General features: G+C 39.2%; 1 protein-coding gene across 2 annotated transcripts in view; it reads left to right on the top strand.

Annotated features, from left to right (window-relative positions):
* The window catches only part of LOC111871166 (unconventional myosin-Ie), a 154,874-nt gene that overhangs the window by 110,995 nt on the left and 22,612 nt on the right, over positions 1 to 21,267 (top strand). For both annotated transcript variants that reach the window (XM_033754129.1, XM_023864054.2), the window contains exons 11-19: positions 679 to 849; positions 3,898 to 4,064; positions 5,410 to 5,547; positions 7,436 to 7,585; positions 8,160 to 8,304; positions 9,326 to 9,446; positions 13,487 to 13,650; positions 16,444 to 16,599; positions 17,367 to 17,506. In XM_033754129.1, the coding sequence (XP_033610020.1) occupies positions 679 to 849; positions 3,898 to 4,064; positions 5,410 to 5,547; positions 7,436 to 7,585; positions 8,160 to 8,304; positions 9,326 to 9,446; positions 13,487 to 13,650; positions 16,444 to 16,599; positions 17,367 to 17,506 (1,352 nt within the window). The remainder of the gene's footprint in view (positions 1 to 678; positions 850 to 3,897; positions 4,065 to 5,409; positions 5,548 to 7,435; positions 7,586 to 8,159; positions 8,305 to 9,325; positions 9,447 to 13,486; positions 13,651 to 16,443; positions 16,600 to 17,366; positions 17,507 to 21,267) is intronic.

Below are 21,267 nucleotides of genomic sequence, written 5' to 3'. Positions count from 1 at the left end.
GCGGAGGAGGGGGAGGGGAGCGCTGACTCACCCGCCGCGTCACTGCTGGTGGGGGGTGGTTCTCCTTAGCGCAACATGTCACAGTATTTTATATTAATTTATATGGGAAAAATTGTTTCGCATTACGAGTAAGATTCTGGAACGAATTATGCTCGTTAAGCGAGGTTCCATCATATGTGTAAATGGCTGGGAATAATTGGTGTGTTAGAACAGTTTCATAAGGTGTTGAGATTTAGACAGGATTTTGAAAAGTATATTTTGGAGATCACGTTACATGAAATTCACAGAAACTTGGAACACTCTGGAAACAGTCTTGCAGAATAGAAGTAAGCCATTTTGTCCCCAGAATAAAGGCAGCCACACCAACCATTGTGTAACAGAACGGCAAAAATTCTAACCATATTCTAGAAATTGGAAGTTTTGATGTAACCATATACTTCATGAAACAGATAATACTTTGACATTAAGGAGCAAAGAATGACCACTTATGTATTCTTATCCAGCTTATTCCAGTTATCATCATCTTGACCAACATTCCATAAATTCTATTTTGGTACCAAGATCGTCTCTTACATTCATATTTAACACCTACAATTTGTGGTATAATTACTCAATATCATCTAAAAAGAAGTTTCTGTCATGAGTTTCATTTTGATTTGCTTGACATCTTGGTTGCAGGAGGAATATGTTGCAGAAAACATCAAATGGACTCCAATCAGTTACTTCAATAACAAAGTGGTATGTGATCTTATTGAGAGTAAGCGACCGCCTGGGCTATTCTCTGTAATGGATGATGTATGTGCTACCATGCATGCTGTGTCAGAAGGCGTTGATCAGGACCTGCAGAAGGTAAGCATGTGTATGTCTTCATAATATTGTGACACCCATTTATAGGCAATGCCCAAAATACGCGCACGCAACAATAGAATAGGTATTGGAAGAAGTGTTTTCTGAGTGGTCTGTGGCATGCTCAGTGGTAGGCAATGGGCCGATAAACTTGCATTGTGACAACAGAAGAGGTGTTTTCTTTGTGGTATGTGTCATGCCCAGTGCTGGGTAACGGGCCAGTGAACACACATTCTGACATGTGACATGTTTTCTGTGAGGTCGGACCTGAGTCTGTATAATGAGAGGTGAACAGTAGTGGAAGTTCAGTTCAGTTTAGTAGTTGAGTTTAGTGTTCAGCTGTAGGAGTACAGAAGAGTACAAAGAGTGCAACAGAAATTATGTGAATGAGAATTGATGGAGTACAATGGAGTTGTCACTAGGAGATAGCCATGGGAAGTTAGTAATTGAAGAAGAATTAGAAGTCAGCCTGTGAAGACTTAGTGTTTGATTAGAAGATTTAGTCACAGTGAGATTGTGTTAATTCTGTTAGCAGGATAGGACTAGTGAAGATTGGGAATCCCTGGTGCATGTGTAATTTTGAACTGTAAATTGTGTAAATCAGCGATAGCACTGTGTTGCTTGTAAGTATGAGTTGATTGTAAAAAAGTGTTAATAAATCAAATCATCCAGTTCAGAACCCATTATTATTAGTCACAGAACCCCAGACACATGGCAGTATTATATCCAGCAGACATATGACATCATTATACAACAGTTTTGTGTCCTATTTGAAACTGAAAATTTATACTCCTACATGGGTGTATTTGTAAACTATATAAATGTAATGGTTATTAATCTGCCAGACCTAATGCTACAAGTTGTGCAAGAATTGTCAAGCAGATTCTTAAATAGTGAGTGACATGAGGGGCTTGGTACCACTGAAAAATTTATGGATATATTATTCCCTCATTTGGATGTACTTGGTTTTTGTTGTGTTTTATTCAGTGATAGTATTGTGACAAATTTAACATGGCTGCCCCATTGGTAGAAAATATTATAGAAGAACAGTGATGTGTTATATTATTTTTGTAGTTAGAGTATGTGAAAAGTAGTGATTTTCTTATAAGAATGGTGAGTCAGAGGGTCATATAAAAATGGGTGGAATGATACAGAAGGTATGCATTATTATGCATGGTCTTAGCAATCATGGAATGTTAGTTGCATTGAGGTTAAGGATTAGATCTGCCAGTATATCCAGGACAAATGAAGAATCAGCTTCGATGAAATAGGATCTGAAATGAGGATCAGTCATGGAACGAAGCGACAAAAGAGTAGCAGAATTCCCATCTAAAGTGTTTTATTCTGATTGAATCAGGAAGTCTGTCTAACTTCATAACTGCTGCACTGAAAACAATGTAAATATGTTGGAAAAGATATCTTTTAATGACTGTGTGATTATTTTGTCAGAAATATGTAATAAAATTGTGTCTGAATTTTACTTGCCTTCATAGTTGTACACTACAAGCATTGGTTAGGTTGACTCATGGCAGTCTGATGGAACCTTCATATTTGCTTAGTCACTTTACTGGCAGGGAAAGGACTTGAAGGAAATAACACAGTGAGGTAACTGTGTGTAAAGCAGGCGAGATAGGAAGTCTCTTTTTACCATAATACAGGTTTGAATAGAGAGAGACCTGGGAATATGTCCAACTGAGAAAGTTAACAGTGCTGACAGATTATTGAGAAATACTCATGAAAGCCATTTGTATGTGCATAGACATTTCTTTTTAAGTTTTCTGTCCTACCTTTCATTCTTTTTTTTTACCTTTATTTTTCTACAATGTACACATTTTATTATGCAACCTAATTGGAATTTTAAGGGTTACATCATCCAGTAGAGTAAAAATGAAGCAGTATAGTTCAGTGCATCCTATTGGTTTGACACATTTTAAAATGTGAAAGCAAACTCAGTAAATAAAATGAATTCTGACAATGAATCCTATCCCCAGACCATAATTCCAGAGAAAGTAATTCTTTATGGGAAGAAGTACAAATATAAATCTTACAGTGGAATTATTTAGAAGAAATAGCAAAGTTGAGAGATTTGTTATAGTATAGTAAAGGTGATGTAATTGATGCATATTTAGGCTACAGCATGCATCACTAATTAAGGAAATCTCAGGAAAGAATGTGTCTGTAATTAATTCTACACATTGTGTTAATAAAGCAGTTTATACTCAGGAAGTAATAATAATGACCATATCAGTAAAGAAGTTTGTGACAGTATTGACAGACAAATTAAAATAAATGTAGACCACTATTCTATATAGGTCTTCTGCAAAGATACATTTCCCAGTGGAATTTTAAGTCATATTTAGTATATTCCTGTTTATTTCGTAGTAGGATCTACTATAAAGGTGACCAATAGCATTAGGCATACTATACACCATAAACAATAACAGTGTTTTGTTTATGAAAATGGTTAAATTAACAGGAGGCATACACAGATAGAGTTTCTGAAATATGGTCTGTTGAAATCAATGGGAAATTGAAAACATTAATACATGAATTGTGTTTATCATAAGTTTCCAGTCATTTAGGGGGGGGGAGATTACTAACCAGTAATTTATGCTACTGCAATCTTTGACAGTTTGTTGCTTTTGGTAACTGGAAAATGTGTGATTTCAGAGTTTCAGTTAGTGCTACAGAACTTTTTATATATGCAGAGGGACGAATTTACTGTCTCCATCTTTGGAGTAGAGGGAAGAGACTGCTTGGTGTTTTAACCTAGAAGACTGCAATCTAAAAAAGTGTGCTCCTAGAATTATTGTTTTATACTGTATAACATGAAAGTATACCCAGTATTGCATTCCTAAGATAAGCCAAGTCACACAGAATGATTACAGATGCTCAGAAACATCAGCATGCAGCTGCTGAGGTAGGATTGTATCAGTGAGTGAATTGTCAATTTCATGAATGATATATAAGACTCTTCTGTAATCTCAGGATCTTAGAAGCATGGAATTAAATTTAATGTGCATTCTTTTGCCCCGCTTGAATATGTTGCAGAAACTGGCGACGGCATCAGGCACACATCAGCACTACCAATCCTGTAAGGAAGGTTTTATTATCCATCACTATGCTGGTATTGTAACTTACAATGTTGAAGGATTCTGTGACCGGAACCGTGATGTGTTATTTCCTGATTTGGTGGAGTTGATGCAGAGTAGTTCCAAGTAAGTGTGTTCACATTATTAGGCTCTAATATTAGTGGTCATGTACGAAAATAAATGTTGGAAATACATAGCTTGCATAGCAGAGGTGCTAGATTCCGTACCACTTTCTTTTTGTGACCTGTATGTTTTTCAGTTACCATCTTTGTATTTGCACTCTCTAAATGAATGAAATGAAATGGAAATTATTAGAGCCTTTAAAGAAAATCCAACCCGAAGGCACCTGCTGTACCGACTGTGCTACCCTAGCTCGTGGATTCGTTTATATGCATTTTAATTACCCTAACTAGTTTCATGAGTATATCAGGCTCAATGAAAACGTTGTACAATACTGATTTGTTGTTGTACTATCCTAACTGAATCATAGGCTCTCTTGAAGTCTACACGTAGTTGACGTACTGTCCCAGTGTAGGTCTGTGTATTCTGTATACCTGATAAATGCAAGCAATCTGATCTGTAGTTAATCTGTTACATTGAAATCCACACTAATGACCTGTCATGATTTTGTACATGGATTTAACCTTGAGAGAATAATGTTGGGTAAAATTTTATGTGAAGTTTGATAAAAGTGATATACCTTGATTATTACTACAGCCAATTTTATTCCTTTCTTTTAAATAGTTACAGCGATAAGCTGCTTCCACTGCTGAGGAAATTCTTCCTTATTTTGAACAGTATTAATGAGTTTATGGATCTCAGACTGTAATGTTTCACTGTTTGAAACAGTTCTGTCAGAAGTAGATCAATACCTAATGATTTATAACTTTCCAAACTTTCATTACCATTCTCAGCTTCAAAAGAGTTATTGCTCAGATATGTTGAAAGGTATGCTAAATCTTACTGTGTCACTTTTGTTGTTCACATTTATAAGAGTATATTATTTTTAAAATTTTAAAGGTTTAGTTTTTTAGTCAGATAATTAGGTTAACTGCAGTATTTCAGCAGCTTATCCCCAACAAATGGAAAGACAAATGTATATTGGCTCAGTCATAGTATCATTTGTCATTATGCACATGCATACACCTATAATAAGATTGTAGTTGTTAAAAAAAGAGTTGATGGTACCGTATTTCTGACCTTATATTAATGGTGGTAGTATTACTTCCATGTCATATGTTCACATTACTGTTATATTGGTGTTGTTGATGGTTGGAAATTAAGTTAAGTGTGTGGTATATTGTCTAGTACATTATTTCACATAAGCCTCCAGGTTCAGGGCTTCACTAGTAACTCTTGGGGGATAGAAGCAAAGGCACACAAGGACATACAATCATAAATCTTTCTGGTCTATAAAAAGTAGGAAAATAGGCTGAAAACTGTAAGGTAATTGTATTCTTTTTGTTCGCAGTGCATTCCTTCGTAGTCTCTTCCCTGACCAAATAAATGCAAACTGTAAGTCTCGTCCCACCACAGCTGGCAGCAAGATTAGAACCCAGGCCAACAGACTAGTAGATGAACTGATGAAATGCACACCTCACTATATCAGGTAATAGAATGTTCATAACCCTTATAGTATCATTCAGACAGAATTGATGCACTTAGCTATTTTCTCTGACCCTGAAGGATACATTTTAGTCTATAATTACTATGAGAGAAGAATTTATTTTAAATTTTCATGTGCCTATTTCACACAGTGCTAGAAGTATATATGAATTAAGTCTAATGTATAAAATATGTTTTTTATTTTTAAATTTTTTTAAATAATTTTATTTTATAATAATTTTAAATAATTGTTGAAATTTCATTGAACCTCCCTTAGAATGAGGAGCTGGGATAGCGTATTTGGTATAGTGACTGGCTATGGGCCAAATTACCGAAGGGTCAGAGTTCGAGTCCTGGTAGGGTCAAGAATTTTCTCTTCTCCACGTTGTCCATACCAGCTCTGGGGTCCACCCATCCTCCTATCCAGTGGGTACTCGGGGCTCTTTCCCCGGGGGTTAAAGGGGTCATGGCATGAAGCTGGCCACTCACCTATAGCTAGTGCCAAAGTCAAGAAGATGTGGTCCATATGCTTTCATGGCGTAGTGCTTAATTAGTTACACACAGGGACAACATTACCTTTTTTTTTTACCTTAAACCCCCCCCCCCCTCTTAGAGTGGTTTATGACTTCTCAATTTGACCATACCTTACACATGATCCTCCCATCGTTCCATCCATGGCAGTTTGCAGTCACCTGTGACCCTCTCGTCCCACTGGTGATTAATTCATTCCCTTCAAAACATTCTGTTCAGTTTAGTGTATGCTTCTGAAATAAGATCAGATATCTGATGGAAGCTAATTCATCTAGGGACACAGCAACAGTTGCACGATGTCCGTCTAAGACTATATTTATGTACATCATATAATACTTACTTCTGAGTGAAGCTGCTGCATAATTACCAACATAGTTAATCTTTCTTGTGCTGTCTCTGTATTCCCAAATTTAACTTGAGTTTTCTCTTTCCTGTGCTAGCATGTCTTACATACTTGAAATGTGAGGTAGACCAATCAGTGCCAGTCACCAGATGCAGTACATAGTGATACAGTTACGCTCCATTGGTTTCGAGGTTCTCAGAGTGGTGACATGGAGGCAGTACATTATTCCTACTTCTGCTGAACTATGCAGCATCTTATCAGAAGATAATACTTTTCATAACAGTCTTCCATAGGGTTGCTATTTGAACCTTTCTGGTGGTGTCAAACCATTTGGTTCCCCAAACTCTGAATCTTGTCTCCCACATACAGAGCTCTAGGCTGCACTTCATCCAGATTTTCTTACATGAAGCCCTAAACCATTATACTTCATCATTAAGAGAAGGCTTCTGTCTTCTGGGATATAACACCATGTAGTCCAGTGGAAGTCAAGCGGCATTTCATAGGGATTATCACCTTCATATTTAGGATTGAAGAGTAAGATAAGCGAGGAACCAGCCCAAAGTACACAGCAATCAGCGCTACTGGAAAACACAGCATTGTATCCCAAAAGACAGACTCTTTATAGTCACCTGTATAAGAACCTCAGATGCAACTGCCACCACTGTTTGGTTCACATATGTCACTGAACAATACTGAAGCACTTTATCATGCCATCCCTTGATATTGTTTGTTTGGCCTTCCTCATACCAGCCTGTCTTAGAAAGTTATATACAAGAACCCCATAAGGTCTTCTCCCCCTGTAACTGGTGTCAGCTTATCTACAGCCCATCCTGTTGTTATATTTCTGTTCAGACTTTAAGTGGAGTGTTATGCTGTAACATCTCTTGTTGAAATCTGGGCTTAATGGCAGCTGACTAGCCTCACTACATACGTTTTATTGCTTTGAATATGTGGCTTGTCTTGTCTGTCATTTACAATCCTGCATGTATTGGCTACTTCCTTTGTTTGATATTTGCAGGTGCATTAAACCCAATGAAACAAAACGCCCAAGAGACTGGGAGGAGCTGAGAGTGAAACATCAAGTTGAATATTTAGGGTTGAAAGAAAACATTCGTGTTCGTAGAGCTGGATTTGCATACAGGAGACCATTCAACAAATTTCTGCACAGGTTAACTTTGTTAGATAAATATGCTGTTGTGTATTTTTTTTATTATTAGTGTAGCTTACGTACAAATAATATGTTTCAGTACAAAAGTAGATGAAAATAAGAACACACCATATAGTTAAAAAGTTGGTAAGCCATCAGTTATCAGTTATTTGCAATGACTGAACTTGCTTTATAGACATACTAGAATAATTGATAATTATATTATTAATAATTAATGTGGACAAGATTTTCCTAATTCATATTGGCATTATGAAGATGCATTTAAGGCATGCAGTAAATAAAATCAGGAGGCAATCTAAGATGGCTTCATCATATCAAATTACAGGAGAAGTAAATTAAAGCAGTGTATGTGCTAAAACCTGAAATTCCATTAGAATCTTACAATTTCTTACAATTCCCATGTTCTGTATGCTGGAGTATGCTGCTGAGTGTCATATCTTGAACTAGGCCATGAAAAATTTTTCCCACATCCTTTCCATTTTGTAAATTACATTCATCTTACCCTTTGGTGCTGTATAGCATGCAATTGACAAAATACTTTTATTTAACCTAAGAATTAATCAACACTGTACAGGTATGCTATCCTGACCAAAGAAACATGGCCCAGATGGCAGGGTGATCTGAGAAAAGGCGTAGAGTGGATTATGAAAAGTGTCAACATGGAAAAGAGCCAGTTTCAGCTTGGTAAAACTAAGGTCTTCATCAAGGCACCAGAATCTGTGAGTGTCTGTTGTGATATTTAAATGTATTACATTAGGTTATTTGGGGGCATGCAGTAGGGTAATTGGTTGAGTCACTATGCTACAAGCCGGAAGGTCGCAGGTTGGAGTCCCGATGAGGTCATTGGATTTTTTTCAATTGCCCTAATCCTTCCAGACGCACTTTGGCCCTGGGATTGACTCAGCGCATAACAGAAATGAATACCAGGAATATTCTTGGAATATTCTCGGGGGTAAAATGCGGCCGGCTCGTAGGTTATTTATTAATTCTATCCAAAAATTAACATTATTCTTATATGAAATTGAAGAAAGTATAAAGGTACAGGTTGTAAAGTCAAAGTAAAGCGGGTCCTCTTCACTTAATAAATAATTCTGAGAGAGATACTAATATGGGAAACATTACAACTGTTAGGTGTTACATTATCAATTGNTTATAAAGTAACAGCCAGCCGACTACAGTTGGAGTATAGCAGCCGTCGCGGTAAGAAGATCCGGACGTGTGTGCGATTGTGTAATTGGGAGCGTGTGATACAGTGATACAAAGCTCCCCTACTGTCAACGTGTATACTACTGAACACAGAGTGAACTGATTTGCGCATAGGGTTATAAATCGTGAAACCCCGCAACAGTGTCGACAGATTAATGCGCTTAGGGTTATAAAGTGTGAAACCCCGCAACTGTAAGATAAGTAATTGTAGCCGTTAGTTGTAGATTGTTAAATAAACCAATTAACCATCTCTACGGCGTCTTCAGTAACGAGGAAACACGTTACATTATTATGAGAAATTTGTAAAGGTTTCATGTTTCAAATTGACTTCTACACTTACTGCAGCTTGTTCACATTAAAGAAATAATAGTCAGAAGCACAGTCACAGCGATTCTTAAGATAGCTACCAGATATTTTATTGAATAACAAATGATCCATAAGTAACCAGGTATAAAGTGTTAACAAATAAGTACAAATTCATATTTATGTTTTATGAATATTAAAATATTGTTTTAATGCTTGAATTAAATGCAGCTGTTCATGTTGGAAGACCAAAGAGATAGGAGATACAATCAGTATGCAAGAGTAATCCAGAAGGCGTTTAAAAAGTACTTTGCGCGCCGACAACATGACCGACAGAAGGAAGAAGCTGCAAGTAAGTGGCTCACATAAAGTAAGGTAAGGTATTCAGAAAATTGTTTAGTGCCTTCTGTTTATAGAGAGAAGTTTCCTGCTTCTGCAGGTCTCACTATCCAGTCCAAATGCAGCAAGTGTCTTTCTTTGTCCCATGTTTGTTCTGAATGCTTTTAGGTAATTTACCTCTTGATGCCAGTAGCTTATATGTGGGGCAATCAAAAAGTTTCCGAAATTTGAATTTTGCGCGTGAATGGTTATGAGTACATCAAAATACTGCTAGGTGTCTCCTCACACATCCTTCTTGAATCAGTGTGGCAAGCGGCATTGAGTTGAGTGGTTGGGTTTATTGTTGGTGAACGTATTTCCATTGTTGTGTTTCCGTGAGTTTGCGGTTTTGCGATGGCTGACCTGAGAGAGCATCGATTCTGTACAAAGTTTTGTTTTAAACTTTGGGAAACCTGCTGCAGGAATGCACCAAATGTTGAAGCAAGCTTTTGATGACAAGCGCTTAGACCAGACACAAACTTACAACTGGTGTAAGCGTTTTAAAAGTGGCCGAACATTGACTGATGATGACGATCGTTTGGGACGGCCGTCAATGGGCAGAACACCAGAAAATGTCGTGAAAGTTAGGGATCTGATTCTGCAAGATCGTAAACTGACCATCCAAGACCTCTGTAACACCTTGGGACTAAGTTATGGTACATGTCAACGAATTTTGTCAGAGGAACTGAACATGAGGATTGCGGCAAAGTTTGTGCCACAACTGCTGCAAAATGAACAGAAGCAGCATTGCTTGGAAGTCTGCAGGGAACTTCAGCAACAGCTTCAAGAGGATCCAAACTTTCTTTCGAAGGTTGTCACTGGTGAGGAAAGTTGGGTTTATGGCTATGACCCTGAAAGCAAGCAGCAATCGTTGCAATGGAAGAGCCCTTCTTCACCTCGGCCAAAAATGCTCGACAAGTCAAGAGCAACATTAAGTCCACGTTGATCTGTTTTTTGATATTGACGGGATTGTTCATAAGGAGTTCATCCCTCCTGGTCAGACAGTCAATAAAGAGTTCTATCATGATGTTCTAAGGCGTTTGAGGGAGAACATGAGGAGAAAACGTCCAGAGAAGTGGAGCACGAATGACTGGGTACTCCACCATGAAAACCCACGACCTCATATGGCTTAGATTGTGCAGGAATTTTTGGCTAAAAACAAGATGGCAGTTGTTCCTCACCCACAGTACTCGCCAGACTTAGCTCCATGCGACTTCTTTCTCTTCCCCAAGATGAAAATCAAGTTGAAGGGGTGAAGACTTGATACAGTTGAGGAAATTCAAGCAGAAACGCAGACGGTACTAAACACCCTAACAAAGAAAGATTTCCAGGATGCATTTCAAAAGTGGCAGAAACGCTGTGATCGGTGTATGTGCTCCCAAGGGGACTACTTTGAAGGTGATGGTGCAGAATAAGATCTAGGTAAGATGTAATAGTTTTTATTAATATATTTCGGGAATTTTTGGATTGCACCACATATCTGTTTGTAGCTCTAAAATGTTAGGCGGTCATGTCAAACAAATATTACATCAGTACATTAAACAAGAACAAAGAGGAATGAAATTTAGAGAGACATGAGTTTATAGACTTTCCTGAATATTATAATACCTATATGCAAGAAGGAGATTGAGGTTTGGTGTTTTCATGGCACTGACTATGAAGATGCTGTCATCTGGGATGTGAGACGATCTAATCTGGTAGATCATTACTGAAGGTTTGGAGGAAGATACTGACATGTGCCTCTCTGTTAAAATGGAAAGTTGGGGTATTATTTGCCATGCTTAGGGGACCCCGCAGTGATACCCTTTTCCTTAGCTCATTAAGATTCTGTATTGTGATGTCGAGTTATTTCCTCTTTGACTATGTTTTGCTTCAAACCACAGCCAAAGAGGAAACCCAGTGATGCCCTTTTTTTACCTTATTAAGATTCTGTGTTGTTGTGATGTTGAGGTAAAACAGAGTCAAAAGGGAAACAACTTGACATTACAACAACACAGAATCTTAACAAGCTAAAAAAGGGGCATCACTGCATGGGCCTCTGAGGATGGAAAATAATATCCAAACCTTCCTTTTTTAACAGAAGAGGCACAAGGCCACAAATCATATCAGTTCAAGATGTTAAATATTATACATTAATATGATCTTTAATCTAAATAATTGTAAATACTTTTTTATATAACAGCTTCTCAGTATGTATTGTGAGCTTTGTAATAGTAATTCCTAAATATGTTGATTTTGTGCCTAATGACGATGGTCAAAGCTGAACGAAACATGTAAAGGCATTGAATATCTACAAAATGAATGACACTAGTCGGTGTTATCAATTATTGTATAATAGAGGTAAGAAGCATATGAGGTTTTATCATCCATGGGTTCAAATGCATGAATAAAGAATACAGTAGAATATACACATAAATTCAGGGACACACGTTTCTTAAAATTCTGGGTTTTTTGGTTTTCCTTTTTTTTTTTCCTTTAACATGCTGTAATTTGACAGTGTTTTACTAAGTTTTTAACATTGCTTTTTGCATGTTTTATGATCTTACAGGCATTTTTTAAATATGAGGGTTGGAACTTTAATAGTGGCAACTATTTATTTACAACTGATACAAAATAGATGCATGTTTTGAAGTTTTACTGTCCTTCAGTGTAGTCACCAGCATAGTGTACAACCCGTTGCCAGCAATGTGGAAGTCGTAGCATACCTTTAGCAGTGCCTGTTGTGTTGATAGTTCAAATGGAGCGGTCTACTGCCTGAAGAATCTCTGGAACAGTTCTGAAGAGAATGCCATGAAGTGGTTCATCTTAGGAATCAAGTTGAAGTCACAAGGGCTTAAGTCCAGGGAGTATGGTGGATAGTACAGCACTTCCCAGCCCCATCGATTGAACAAATCAGCCACAGCTTGCACTGTGTGTGGCCGAGCATTGTCCTGCAAAATGATGGGTGGGTTCTGCAGAAAGTGTTGCCGCTTCTTTCTCAAAGCTGGTCGCAGGTTGTGTTACAAAAATGAACAGTAATACTGTGCATTGACTGTCTGCTGTCAGGGAACGGTATGCGTTAGGATAACACCATCACAGTCGTACACGAAAATCGCCATAACTTTCACATTGTTGGGGTTCTCACGAACTTTTGAGTTTCGTGGTGACCCGTAATTACGCCGTTTATTCGATTGGCCTTTCATTTGTGGCTCATACGATTTGGCCCATGTCTCATCCAGCGTAATGATACAGTGTAAGAAAGCCTCTCCTTCGCGCTCATAGCGCTCCAAGTGGTTACAAGCAGTGTCATATTGTAGCCATTTCTGTATTTCCATCAAATCGTGCAGAACCCATCGTGATGCAATTTTCTCATACCCAGGCGTTCCTTCAGAATGTGAAGCACAGTTTTATGCGCTAATCCTGTCTCTTGAGCCAGCTCACGAATTGTATGACGTTGATCCCTCTCCAGTAATGCGAAAAGAGCATACACTTCTTCACTGACACTAGGACAACCTGGCCAATGTATGTCTGCCACATTTTGGCGTCCCTTGTTGAAGGCTTTTACGCACCTTGCCACTGTTCTCTAAGGCAATGCAGGTTCCCCGCAAGACTCTTGAAGACCTTGATGACACTGTCATGCTGTACGGCCTCTGGCACATTCAATCTTTATCCAACTCCATTGTTCCTGTTTCTAAAACATCGTGAAAACACTACATTAGACTGCCAGCTAACATGAGGCTCTGTTCTTCTCGTCACTGCGCATGCGCGTGATGTGGGAAGTGAGAGTCCATTTGCTCTGAGGTAAGGTAGGTATGTAACATAATGTGTGGTATAAGCGACATTATTTGGGTCCGTTGCATGGTGTCTCTACAGCAGTGTTGCCACTATTAAAGTCCCAACCCTCGTATAAAACTGCAGATGTGTTTATTCACATTTAACAATGTAAATTCTGATGTGTATTATTTCTTAGAATCCAGCAAATAAACTGATGTAGGTAATTCATATCATTGCAAGTTTTATACTGTCTTTTTTTAGATTTGATGTTTGGTAAGAAGGAACGGAGAAGATTTTCAATTAATCGTAACTTTGCTGGTGACTACATTGGTCTTGATTCAAGACCTCTCCTCCAAAACCTTGTTGGGCGTCGAGAGAAAGTGGCATTTGCCGAAGTGGTAAAGAAGTATGACCGACGATTTAAGGTGAGCTATTCTGAGCTATTACAAGCTATAGAACTGTAACTGAGATAAAAATGGAAACATAGGTTAAAATGATGTCGGAATTTCCGAATGGCCCAGTATGTCACCTGATGCATAGTTTTTGCTTGCATGAGTGAACATAGTCCAGCATACAAAGTCAGTGAGCTTTCCACAGATATTACGGTAATATGATTCATATGCTCAGTTGAAGGTATTGAAGAAATGTGCTTCACAAACAGTTTCTGTCCCTCTTTTAACACTTTGCGGACTGGTGGCATATTTCTTTTAAACGTGGTGGCCCGGTGGCATATTGTTATGACTTTAGGACATGTTATGTTGAAACACACTATACCTTGCACTGGTGCCAGGCAGACGCATGACTGATGCGTGATAGACGTCTTGAATGTTTACTTCGTAGTCAGTAACATGACCCCACTGTTTATGACCCAGCTGTTTTCCTTTCTCACTCCAAAAGAAAATGCCTTTGTTCATCTTCCAGCTGCATGCACCAGGCAGGAAGTTACTAGTGCAAAATAGATCAAGGTCGGAAGAGGTTGAGGTCCAGGCATTTTCCCAGAGAACAAGAAATATCTGACTTGTTCTTCGATGACCTATCTGAGGTCCCTTGTGAGTCTGCTAGTGATGGTGACTCACAATCTGATAGTGAGTGTGGCAGGGGCGAACAAATGATTGACCAGACAGACAGTGAAAGTGAAAGTGAAAGTGAAAGTGGAAGTGACAGTAGCTCTGATGAAAGTGCGGGTAGAAACATTGCGGGGACAGCCACATGAGGAAAAGTAGACAAAACGCCTCTTTGGGACAGTTTACTGGACATCCAGGGGTGAAGCAAATTCCATCGGACCCAATGTAAGTGTCTGAAGTAGCGGAAATGTGTTTCCACAGTTCACAATTCGAGCATGGTTGATAAGGAGACATGGACAGGTAAAGAAGCCTGTTTGTATTTCCGAGTATAATATGTTCATGAAGGGAGTTGATAGAGCCGATCAGTACTTGGCCTATTATTCTCTTCCTCGGAAAACAGTAAAGTGGACAAAGAAAGTTGCCTTGTGGCTTATAAATTGTGCCATTTTCAATTCATTTTTGGTTTTCAAAAATCTAAACCCTCATTCAAAATTGAAATACAAGGCATTTCTGCTGAATGTGGCAAAAGCCTGGGCTACAGACGTCACGGTGGCGGCAGAACCGGCGGAAGACACAGTCTTAGTACGACTGGGGCTGTCTACTCCCACCCCAGGCAGGCCTCATTTTGACCCCCCTGGGCGACTCTCGGGTGATATGCAGAAACATACTCTCGTGAAAATTGTGAAGAGTGAACATACCAAGGGGAAGCAGCCTTCTAGGTGATTCCATGTTTGCACAGTACACAACAAAAGGAGTATGACTGTCTACATGTGCAAGTTCTGTATAATGCCACTTCACAAAGGGGAATGTTTCCAGAAATATCACACTCTCAAGCACTTCTAGGAGAATTGGTAAGTGTTCTCCAAAAATTTTAGTTCATAAAATTAATTAGGAGATTTTATATTAATTTTTAATGTGAACAGTGCACAAGTTACGGTAGAAGGTTTAAAAATGACGGTTCCCAGGGTGTTTAAATTGCCGGTCCGCAAAGTGTTAAGTTTTGTGAGCATAGCTGTCAGCAGGAAGAGTATGTTACAGTTTTTGGTTGATTATCTTTTAGATTGGGGCTCACCAGTGAAGCCCCCTCCCTGTTTTCAGAAGGTCTTCAGTTCTTTTACTAAATATTCCTTGCAGTTTCCATGTCATTGAAATACTTTCAGAAATGATTTTCTCTATTGATCCTGCATTGTTTCCTGGCTTCTGTAAGGAGTGAAGGGCAATGTGAATGAGGTTTTATCAAACATATTTCACATGGGCAGAACATGTAGTTAAGTACCAAGTTCTTCACACAAATAAAATTAAAGAAAATAAGAATAATAGTAATAATAATGAGGCATGTCTGCTGAAAGCCAAGACTGTGGAGCCAGAGAAACAGCCATTGCTAGGCAACGGCTATGTAACACGCAACAGTGGAGTGACTGGGAAGCGGTTTTTTCTATGTGGTCCATGCTGATATTGTTGGGAGAGGTGCCATTAAAAGAGTCCTGAGACAGCAGCTGGAAAAGTAGGATGTTGGTGTGAGATGGCCGCCAGCCTGCAAGGATGTGAGCCCAGAAGCAGAGGAACGTCCACTGTTGGAAGATGTTACCAAGCAGTACAGTGAAGACCATGGCTGAGAACACTAGTCTGTGTGTGACAGTGATTTGTAGAGTGTACCACGAGTTGTGTATTGAAGTGTCCAACTACCAACCCAAAACCTCATCTCTAGTCACTCCAACACATGACAGTATAATAGATCTGTAATACTAGAAATTGTGCAACAGTGAAGCAGGATATGCAGTCTGGTCAGAACTGCTTGTTATGTCTTGTATTTGAAGAAACTCAGCCAGATGGCTCAGAGCCCTCTTGTGTTATAGAAAATTTTCTGGAAAGATGTTTATTTTAATTTCTTGTAAGATCAAGAGAGGAAATTACTGTAGAACATACGTAAATTTTGGTAAATAATTTGGTCTTAGCTGTTGCTGACCCATTTAAAAGATCCACAGTGAAAGCGCACTTTTTCACTCAGTTTATAGAATATAACATTAATGTTTTCACTTGTACGTGATTATTTCATTATGGCAGAAGGATAACATTTGCTAATTGTGAATTCAGTTTCTTCCTATAAGGAGAAACAGCATTGCATTTGTAATTATGTTTTTAATTTATTTCTAGGCAGCCCGCAGGGACTTGATATTAACATCTCACTCGGTTCTCTTAGTTGGGAGAGAAGCAGTGAAGAAGGGACCTGAGAAAGGAAAGCCTGTTGAAGTTATGAAGCGAAAGTTAGATTTTGAAGATATCAGCCATGTGTCGCTTAGTACCTTACAGGTAGGAAGAGATTGTGGAGGAAATTTCTTGTTAGATAGAAGTTGAAAGATGCACTGCACTTGAGTACAGTACACATTTGACATATATATTTTGTTTTAGATTTTTTCACTCCCAATTGTTGTTTGTTTTACTTTATTGCAGATAAAATTTGTTGTTGTTACATTACAGATGTCATGTTGTTTAGTAACTTTATTCCTTCAAACGGCCTCCATAGTCTAGAGGTAACGTTCCCACCTCATGACTCGTATTACGCGGGTTGAAATACCCGGCAGAGGTCGTCGAATTTTTAAGGGCAGATAAATTCAGGGAACAAGTCCTCCGAGAGGGACTTTAAGCTGTGGGTCCCGTGTCGTAGCTATACGACACGTAAAAGAACCTCATATCTCCAAAGGAGGTCACTGAGCCAAATTAACGGACGTTTCCCGCCCAACAGCAGTCTCTAATACCTCTGGTAGATGGGGGAAGCATTATAGATACCTCTCAGCTAGTAGAGCCGGTCTCGCTGGCTGGGCGGGACTGGTGGTAAGCACCAGTACTGGTAGGATATAGAGACTGGTAGAAATCATAGAGGGAAGCACAATGGACCAATACAGGTCTCAGTACATGGGGAAACCCACCCTCTCCAATAACTAACTAACTAACTTTATTCCTTTTAAAAATGATAATGATGGTGTACATTCACAAGATGATACCAGCACCAAACTGTTCCTAGCCAAGATTGTTCATGCTCTATTTATTTCACTGTGCTGCATAATTGTTCATTTTAGGATGACTTCTTAATCCTGCACATGAAAGAAGATTATGACAGTTTCCTTGAGATTGTTTTTAAGACAGAGTTCCTGTTGTTGTTAAACAAGAAGTACCAGGCCCAATTAGGACGTGAGATAACAGTTAAATTCTCAAACAGGTGAGGAAGATGTTATATTAATTTTCAGGTTGAAATATCAACATGCTTTACTGTATCTGGCCATTGTCATTGATACCAGTATTATGCTTCTTAGTTCCTTTAACATCAACTGCATAGGTCGTCGTCATCATCATCATCTGTAGCATGCTGCTGCTGCTGATGATGATGATGACTATCAGAAAAGGATCTGAAATTAAGTGGTTGGCCAATTTTAAGGTACTATCATGTAATTTCCATGAAGGTGTTGAAAAATCCCAAACAGTCTCATATCAGAAACCTCTCATGTATGAAACAGGAGTGTTAAACCATTTGACTGAAGTCTTTGATTTGTCCTTGATATTATGGGAAATAGATGGCTTCTGCAGTCTGCATCAGAGAATTTACATGTTCTAAGGTAGAAGTGCTCATCACTCATGCTTAGAGCCATTTTAATTCAGGATCAAGAAACGTTGGTCTGTAGTTGCAGGTAAAAGAAGTTATGTAAGCATGAGAAAATTGTTAATTTCTTGATTTTGAGATGTTTAGATAGTTGAATTATTCTCTGTTATTTTCTTGAAACATTTTAAACAACTTAGGAAATGTTTTCATATTGTAAGAATTTGGTGTGTTAACTTGTTATTGCCTGCAGACTGCATAAAATACATTTTTTAATTGTCTTGAAAACTGTATGACTTAAAGAAAAGTGTATTGTGTGTAAAGTGAGTTTTATTTTTATCTGAAACTTCTATAGGAGCCTGGATATGGGCTGAACAGCTGAAGAATCATGCTTCAGTTCTCAACAGTGACAAGAGAGTTCTTTTTCTTTGTTCCTAAGCATTTACCTTGCGTGTAAAGTGGCCAGAGTGTGAAGCTGACCACTCACCTCCATCCAGAGCAAGATTAATATTGTGTGGACCTTTGCCTCCACTCCTTCATATGTCCTCATGTCCTGGTGCTTAATTAATTAACACTTTGCGGACCGCGCACCCTTTAAAAGGTTTTTCGCTTTTAAACATGGCGGACCATTCGCGTGTTAACAGGTTTTTAAAACACGATAAGTTGCAACACACTATACATCTCTCTGGCTCCACGTAGCTGCTTGCAGCTGCGTTATAAGGCTCTGGAATGTCTGCTGATCAGTCAGTTAGTAGACCTCACTGTAACTCTATGCCCATGCGAAGGAAAATAGATGCCTTTATTTCTTCAAGCTTTATGTAGCAAGCTGTCAGTCAGTAGTTCAGTATGGATCAAAGACCAAAGCGGTTGACACCCAAGTGATTTCTTGGAGAACAAGAAATATCTGACTTTTTCTCCGATGAGCTATATGATGTCCCTTGTGAGTCTGCTAGTGATAGCGACTCACAATCTGATAGTGAGTGTGGCAGGGGCGAACAAAAAATTGTGACCACAGACAGTGAAAGTGAAAGTGACCGTAGCTCCGACGAATGTGAGGGTAGCAACACTGCGGGGACAGCCACATTGGGAAAAGTAGACAAAACGCCTGTTTTGGGACAGTTTACTGGAAATCCAGGGGTGAAGTAAATTCCATCGGACCCAACGCAAGTGTCTGAAGTAGCGGAACTGTTTTTTTGGAGATAGTTTCTTTGACATGCTATGTCAGGAAACTAACAGATACTATCTCCAACACCGTGAACATTATGACAGAAGTTATAAGGCGTTGAAGTGGGTGGATGTCACTTCAGCAGAAATGAGAAAATTTTTTACAATTATCTTTCTAATGGGCCATACAAGGAGGGATAATCTGAAAGAGTATTGCTCAACAGATCCATTTTTAGAAATTCCAATTTTCGGCAAACTAATGAGCCATAAGAGATTTGAGCAAATTTTGTGGTGTTTGCATTTCAGTAATAATGAACTGCAACCACAATCAACAAGCAGGCTTTTCAAAATTCAGCCCTTATTGAACTTTCTCGTTCAGAAATTTCAGACAGTTTATAAGCTAAACCAACAACTGTCTTTGGACGAATCTGTGATTCCTTGGAGGGGAAGGCTTCGTATGTGAACATATAATCCTGGGAAACTTACAAAGTATGGCCTACTTGTTTGTGTAGTTACTGAAAGCACTTCAGGCTATATTGGAAATTTAGAAATTTATTCTGGTGAAGGAAAGAAATTACAAGAAACTCTTCTTTCCGTTTTGGAACCCTGTCTTGATCAAAATTACCATGTCTATCAAGACAATTATTATAACAGTGTGGCAACTGCAGAACGCCTATTTTCGAGGAAAGTACGTGTTTGTGGAACAATTAGGGTGAACAGAGGCCTTCCTCCAGATATGAAAGAGGAATGTAAATCCCTGAAACATGGGGAAACCACATTCAGGAGGAAAGGGGTTATTCTTCTTTGGTCCTGGAGGGATACTCGTGTTGTGAATATGATTTCCACAATTCACAATTCGAGCATGGTTGATGTTCAAAGGAGACATGGACAGGTAAAGAAGCCTGTTTGTATTTCCGAGTATAATATTGTGACATGTTGCGCAATGGAGGACACCCCTCCCTCCCCAGCGGTACGTGGCGGTATAGTAGCGCTGTCAATACTATGGTAATAGGCAAGTCAACACCCTGCCCCTCTCCCCGCGGTGATGTAACACGCAGCGCCGCAATTGCTACGTACCCGTAAACAACTCCCAACAGCGTTGCTATGTAACAGGCAGACACTGCGACTATATAAGGGAACTATACAGCCGCCGAAGGCAGTTAAAAGTGTATCAGCCGCCGAAGTGAGTTCTCAAGTCAGCAGTGAACGAGTTCTCAAGGCAGCAGCCTACAGTTGAGTTGGAATCTAGCCAGCGGCGAGTTACGAGTTGAATTGAATTGTAGTAGTCACCGTATTCAGTTGTAATGAGCGAATCGTGACAGAGTGAATTGATTTGTGTGTAGGGTTTGTAAATTGTGAAACCCCGCAACAGTGTTGTAATTAATTGTAGCCGAGACTGGTAGGTTGTTAAATAAACCAATTAACAATCCGAATGGTGTCATCAGTTACACTGGTGTCAGAATTGTTTACGAACTTAAACAAGCCTCAACAAATAATTGAATTATTGTGCATCGAGTACTTTACTGCAACAAAATGGAGAAACAAGATATGCAGCAAATAATCGCCATGCTGGCAAAATTAGATGCCGATAGAACAATCACTGCAAGGAGTAGCCGAAATACCAGGAGACGCAGAAAGCACAGCCTCTAAAGACAAGGGAACAGGGGTGCACCATTAGGCTATTTGGGACGAACAGCCTTAAGGAGGGAGCAGTGTGACGTGTTGCGCAATGGAGGACACCCCTCCCTCCCCAGCGGTATGTGGCGGCATCGTAGCGCTGTCGTTACTATGGTAATAGGCAAGTCAACACCCTGCCCCTCTCCCCGCGGTGACGTAACACACAATGCCGCCATTGCTACATACCTGTAAACAACTCCCAACAGCATTGCTACGTAACAGGCGAAGACTGCGACTATATAAGGGAACTACACAGCCGCTGAAGGCAGTTAAAAGTGTATCAGCCGCCGAAGTGAGTTCTCAAGGCAGCAGCCTACAGTTGAGTTGGAATCTAGCCAGCGGCGAGTTACAAGTTGAATTGAATTGTAGTAGTCACCGAGTTCAGTTGTAACGAGTGAATTGTGACAGAGTGAATTGATTTGTGTGTAGGGTTTGTAAATTGTGAAACCCTGCAACAGTGTTGTAATTAATTGTAGCCGAGACTGGTAGGTTGTTAAATAAACCAATTAACAATCCGAACAGCGTCTTCAGTGGCTAAACACGTT

The sequence above is a fragment of the Cryptotermes secundus genome, unplaced genomic scaffold, assembly GCF_002891405.2.
Source record: "Cryptotermes secundus unplaced genomic scaffold, Csec_1.0 scaffold316, whole genome shotgun sequence".
Lineage (NCBI taxonomy): Eukaryota > Metazoa > Arthropoda > Insecta > Blattodea > Kalotermitidae > Cryptotermes > Cryptotermes secundus.
Note: the sequence above shows the minus strand (reverse complement) of the source record. Positions and strands in the feature narration are given on the sequence as shown.